Source organism: Helianthus annuus, chromosome 3 (genome assembly GCF_002127325.2).
Source record: "Helianthus annuus cultivar XRQ/B chromosome 3, HanXRQr2.0-SUNRISE, whole genome shotgun sequence".
Taxonomy (NCBI): Eukaryota; Viridiplantae; Streptophyta; class Magnoliopsida; order Asterales; family Asteraceae; genus Helianthus; species Helianthus annuus.
The window spans coordinates 160642882-160649603 of NC_035435.2; the positions used below are offsets into that span (position 1 = coordinate 160642882).

Below are 6722 nucleotides of genomic sequence, written 5' to 3' on the forward strand. Positions count from 1 at the left end.
TACGCTACGCATAAATAATCAATATACCATATTACCATGGAAACCAGCCTCATGTCATGTCATGTATATCAAAGTTGTAATAAGTATTGATGTTGATATAGGATTAGCTTCGTTTTAACTTTAGTAACGCGTCATTAAAACATTTGCACATGTTACGCAAGATACTCATGTCTTTAGCTAATATTATTATTCTTTAAAGGGCAGTCATGTCTTTTAACAAAACCATATAATTATCATGTCTTATAAATTAGAGCATATCGCATTTGAATGAATGCAATGCATGCAAACCAGCAGCTCTCTCCCTGATCCCACTAGCAATTGAAACAATTCTCAGCCATGGTTTCTGAAGAAACTGTTCGTACAGTACTTGGTGTTGCAGGTAGATTTCTTCAAACTAACTAATATATGTAGCTTTCTAAAAACATTGTAAAATGTCATTTTGACTCCCTCGAGTTTTACGTGCTTATTTGATGTACATGGGTCAAATATAATACGTTTCCGTGGTTATTTTTATGTACGTCTTTTGTTGGTCTATACATTGTTTGGAAACGAGTCGGGTCAAATATAATACATCTTCACTAGACGGTATAAATTCGAGTTACTTTACATTTCGACTCCACCATCACGCGTGGTACCATTTATTAACGTAAAAAAACACTATTTTCTTACGTGCTTATTTTTAAGTACGCTTTGTTATAAATTCAAGTTGGTTTACATTTTGACGTAAATTTTCTCGATAATGAGTCAGGTTTCATGCTTATTTTCATGTGCGTTCTTAGTTGGTCTACGTTTTGACGTATTTTTGTTCAAAAACAAGTCGAGTCAAATACTTGGTTGTATAAGTTCAAGTTATTTTAAATTTCGACGTTGCCGCAACGCGCGACGGGTATACTAGTTATAAATAAACGGAATTTGTTCGTATTTCAGCCTTTTTATATTTTATAAAATATTAAGATAAAGGATTTATTTTGTTATTTATGTTATATTATTTGTGTTATGTTAGTTAATGTTCAATTTATGTGTTTATGACAGGGAACATCACTGCAATTACATTGTTCTTGTCAACTATGTAAGATTTTTCATCCACAAAATGTTTATATGATTCTGTAAAGAGAATATATACTTACAGCCAGTGGTGGACCCAGGATTTTTTTTCATTGAGGTCCATTTTTTTGTGTTAGAAATTTTTCACAGACATTAAAATTTTCGGGTCGGTCATTGTAGTCGGGTTGGGTCGGGGCTAGGAAATAATGTAGAAGCATTTAGTGGACATGAAACCATTACATTATTAAGAACCATTTTTAAGAATCAACTTATCAAATTGTGGTGATTAATAAGTTGCTTGAAACCAATAGCTACCTAAACAACACAACTATTTCACATAACTTCAAAATTTTGTTTAAAGTTTTTTTTTAACGCCACTATATGTTGAAAGTCTTATTTGTTAATCAAATGTGAAATAAAATCATTCGGAGACATTAAATTTATCATTTTAAAAAACAAATTAGAGGATCAATGGGTGGTTGTGGTGTTTTAAAACACTAGTTTAATTTTGATGGAAAAAATAAAACAAAAAACAAGAGATGTAAAAGTTGAACTTGAAACCTACTTGTTGGAACACAAAGAGATTTACCACCATACCATCTTTACTTTTAATAGAATGAGGTCCAACTAATTTATTTTATTGGGTCCTTGAAAAATTTAACATACCGATTCTACTATTTTTTTAAAAAACATTGGGGTCCGTGGACCCCGACCCGCATCTTGTGGGTCCGCCCCTGCTTACAACCTGATTAATTTAGTTTAATAAAATATTATTAAATATTTGAATTAACGAATTTATAATTTAATAAAATATTATTCATATGCAATATTTAATGTGTACAGACCAACTTTTTACCGTATATGGAAGAAAGGAAGTGTAGAACAATATTCACCGGTACCATATCTAGCCACTTTTTTCAATTGTGGATTATGGGTGTTGTATGGAATGCCATTTGTGCACCCCGATAGCTTGCTCGTGGTCACTACCAATGGAGCCGGGCTTGTGATTGAGATCGGCTACTTGCTCATCTTTCTCGTGTGTTCAGACACGAGAAAGAAGTTTCAGGTAGCGATGATGGTGTTACTTGAGGTTTTAGTCATTGGTGGATTTGTTCTTTTTGTGCTAACCGTGGTGCACACGACACACAAGCGATCAACTATTGTTGGGAGCATAAGCGTTGCGGCTAATATCCTTATGTATGCTTCACCGTTATCGGTCATGGTATGTAGTATGTCCATATGCAAATCAAAATAGAAAAGACGTAATCATTTAATTAAAATGATGCAATGACAATTTGGGTTTATTTGTTTTTATTAAATTAATAACAATGTTATTTTTATGTTTTTTCTTAACTATAACAAAGAAACGAGTTTGTGTTTGGTTCAAGTTTTGTTTAGACCCATATTGGTTCATAATCATTAACAAACTTGTTTAGACGCGTCTAGGTTTGGCATCGTTAACTCAGGTTTATGTTTATTGGTTTCAATAAACCATCACTAATTTGCGATTTGATGAACATGATGCAGAAATTGGTGATCACAACCAAAAGCGTCGAGTATATGCCTTTTCTACTCTCATTGTTTTGCTTATGTAACGGTCTTTGTTGGTTCGTGTATGCCCTTTTCCCATTTGATCCCTTCATCGCGGTAAGCAACCACTTCTTCCGCGTGCATCATGTGCATATGATATATTATGTATAAGAAAAAATAGTTCTAACGCAAATCGATACTACATACTGTCGAGAATAAAAAAACGTTCAAAACAATCAAGACTGAAAGTTCTTACTCAGTCAATTTAGGTTATGCCTATCTCTGTAACATGTAAAAAACATAACACTAACAAATTATGTTAGGTCAAAAGCTAGAAAAAGGTCGAATTTTTCTCCAAATGCATACCGCTTCTTAAATCTTATTACTATAAAGTTGTTATATTTTCATAGTGGGAATATAGCATTTACAACTATATCTTCTATACTATATAATAGTGGTGTTCAAAAAAATCTGATCCGGAATTCCATATCCGAGATTTCGGGTATCCGAAAATCGAATAATCCGAATTTTCAGATTTGAATTCGGATATTGATTTCTAAAAATTTCGGAAATAATCCGATATTCGTAAACTATAAAAAAATAGAAGAGTAAAAAAGACAGTGAGTAATTCGGATATCCAATCAAATACAAGTTTAGTTTTAATCTATGAACGAAAAGGATTCTTTTTATTTTTTTATATTCGGATATTAATATTCAGATCTGGAATTTTCGGATATCTGAAAACCGGATAATCTGATCTTGAACACCCCTATATATAGTAAATGAATTTTTTTGAGAATACGTGTCACTCTCTCTCATACCACCGTACCCTTAATTTTTCCGCTTCTCTCTCTTATCAATTACACATATTTTTTTAATTTATTCTTATAAATTTGTGTTTGGCTTTCTCCTATTAAATATTTATGATTTCTATATTTCTTTGTATAAAACATTTTTTTTGTTTAAAAGAATAAGTTTGTTCATAAAACATATTTATAAATTGAACATGCTTTCAACATTTAACCAGCGTGATATGTATTATATCATTTTTATAATAGAACAAATTTACAGATTTATGAATTATATCGTTTATATCATCCAATCCGTGTACATAAATCCATAAACTAGTTTTTATAATATATAGTCAAATTACTCGATATAAATTGAAACATGCATCCAAAATCAAATTTCCATACTCTAAATGATATTTGGGTTTAATATCACTAGGTACCTAATGGGATCGGAGCACTTTTTGGCATTCTGCAACTGATTCTGTATGCAACATTTTATAAATCAACAAAGCGAATGTTGTCGGCCAGAAAAGAGGAACCGGAATTGGGCCTGGCTGTAATACCAATGCACGACGCTAAGGCTTAAACTGTAGGCCCAATGGGCCTTAACCCGTATTTAAAGTCGACCATATGCAAATCAAATCATGAATTTGTCAAACAATGATATTGTTTTGATTAAAAATAAATAAACATTGTAATAAATATGCTGGTATTTGAATGTGTTTTTTTAACTTTTGCCTTGACAATGCATTTATGTCTAGATAAAAAGAAGTACATATATTTTTTCTATTATTCAGCCTACATAAAAAGATTACATATATTTTTTCTAACTTGTGTACTTGTAATTTTTGTCTTTTTGCTACATTTTCTTTTATGTAAAAACACCAGCACGTTTTTATTCGAACTGGAATAAATTAACGCAAATATACCAAAGTGAGTTATTTAAATCAAGGACCTCGGATGTTACAACTTACAAATCTAAAAGTTTACACTGTGATATCACCCATTATTATTTAGCAAAATTATTACGTTAGTCTTTAACTTGGAAACATATATGACCATCAATTAACCAACCCATATCTGGTGGTACCCATAAAAGTGATACGGGTTCAAATCTTTGCAAATAAAATGTTGGGTGATATTTAGGTGTAAAAAATGTTGTTTTTAATAAGAAACTAACCAATTATGTTAAAAATATTTAAATGGCATTTTACTCGCTTGTATATAGTTCAGACTTGGAATGGAAAGGTGAGGTAACTCACATGATCATGTTGTTGTTAAAGCTTTTAGGTAGTGTTTGGTATACTGGAATGAGAGGTGGAATGGAATGAATGATTACGGGGGAATGAAGAAAAGGATGTTTGGTTGGTCAATGGAATGGAATCAACCATTCCAAAAGGCATTCCATTCCCTCAAAATCATTCCTTCCACACCCCATGTTTTTTTTCCATTCCATCCCCTCTTGCACCATTCATCAACAAAACCACAACCCACCAACTTCGCCACAACCCACCACCACCACCCACCACCGATGCCATCGCCGCCACCCGCCACCACCTCACCCCGATAGCCGCCGCCGCCACCCACTTGCCACCGTTATCACCCACAGTTGCGACCAACCGCCAACGTCACTCGCCGCCGCCGCCCACCACCATCGTCGACGCCACCACCACCGCCACCACCAACCATCGCCGCCGCCACCAACCGCCACCTCTGCTGCCACCCACCACCAACGGCCACCTTGCCGCCACCACCACTTGTCATCATCGCCGTACCGCCACTCGCCGCCGCCACCACCACCACCCATCGCCGCTGCCGACACCCACCACCGCCTCCTATAACCACCCACAATCACTACCACCGACCAACACCTCTCACCGCTGATTTTATTACTCCGTTTTTCTTGCCTACCGAACAATACACAATAATAATTCATTCCATTCACACATGGTAACCAAACAAGACATGGAATGGTAATGATCCATTGTATTCCCTCGTCCATTCCATTACTTCGTCCATTCCATTACTTCGTCTATTCCATTACCCCATACCAAACAGACCCTTAGACCTATTGTGTTTTAGACTTGGAATGGAAAGGTGAGGTAACTGACATGATCATGTTAAAACAGAAACATGATCATGTTGTGAAACCAACAGGTTAGGTAACTGACGATCATGTTGTGAAACCAACTTTGCGTTTTAGAGCAGACCTGCAGTAATATGATCATGTTAAAATAGAAACATGGTCATGTGAAACCCAATTGCGTTTTAGACCTGGAAGAGGTAAGGTAAGTTATGTTAAAGAACATGATCATGCTAAAATAGAAACATGATCATGTTGGAACAGAAACATGACCATGTTAAAACTCTGACTGTGTTAAATAGAAGTCAAACTCTATTACGTTTTAGACCTGGAGTGTACGTTTTAGAGACATGTAGTGCAAAATGTTGGAACAAAAACATGACTATGTTAAAACCCATTGCTTTTTATAACCTGCAACTACAAAATCTTTATTTTAGGTTTCATTGCGTTTTACGTATGTTGGCAGGGCCGACTATGCACAAGGCCTGTGATTTCGAGAGGCACGGGATTGTTTAAAAAAATTCGATATATATATATATATATATATATGATAATGCTAGATAAAAAACCCTAAAATTCTTAGAAAACTCTGGAAACCCAAATGGGAAGCCATTTTTACCCAACCTCCCGACATTTTTTTTTGAAAAAAAACTACACATGTAATATACATGTTTTAGAGTGTTTTGGGCCAAAAAAACAAAAAAGCGCCGAAGGGATTTTTTAAAAAAAAATAAACAAATTTCAGCTCCTAACACGTGTTAAGCAAAAAAGACATAATTTCGCTGAAAATTGCTGAAACTTGTTTTTTTTTTTTTTTAAAATATCCCTTCGGCGCTTTTTTGATTTTTTTGGCCCAAAAGTCTTAAAAACATGTATATTACATGTGTTATTTTTTTCAAAAAAAAAAATGTCGGGAGCTTGGGTTTTCTCGGGTTTTTTATATATATAGGGTTTTCTATCTAGCCCTACCCTATATATATATATATATATATATATATATATATATATATATATATATATATATATATATATATATATATATATATATATATATATAGGGGAAGGTTCAAGTGAAAACCACTAGTTATTGTGAAAACTAGAAAACTAACTAAAACCCACTAAAAAGGAGGGAGGGAAGACTTTTAATGAAGGAGGGGTAAAATTGGAACAAAAAATATATAACTTTTCAAACATTTCCCATTTCTCCATACGTTATCATTTTAAAACAAAAATGGCACCATAAGATCACAAATTTTCTTATCTTTCATTCAAGT

The 6722-nt window shown here is 33.9% G+C and overlaps 1 protein-coding gene across 1 annotated transcript; it reads left to right on the plus strand.

Annotated features, from left to right (window-relative positions):
• The first annotated feature begins 280 nt into the window (after positions 1-280).
• On the plus strand, positions 281-4080 carry LOC110928153 (bidirectional sugar transporter SWEET4). The gene is made up of 5 exons (XM_022171327.2): positions 281-379; positions 1033-1069; positions 1888-2266; positions 2572-2691; positions 3802-4080. Exons 1-5 carry the CDS (start codon positions 337-339, stop codon positions 3949-3951), a joined length of 729 nt encoding a protein of 242 aa, XP_022027019.1. The 5' UTR covers positions 281-336; the 3' UTR covers positions 3952-4080.
• Positions 4081-6722: the final 2642 nt, after the last annotated feature.

Bases quoted from the DNA above. Each gene is read 5' to 3' on its own strand.
- LOC110928153 (XM_022171327.2), top strand. From the start codon at position 337: ATGGTTTCTGAAGAAACTGTTCGTACAGTACTTGGTGTTGCAG. The intron at 380-1,032 runs GTAGATTTCTTC...TGTTTATGACAG, and splicing joins TACAGTACTTGGTGTTGCAG to GGAACATCACTGCAATTACA. The intron at 1,070-1,887 runs GTAAGATTTTTC...TAATGTGTACAG, and splicing joins ACATTGTTCTTGTCAACTAT to ACCAACTTTTTACCGTATAT.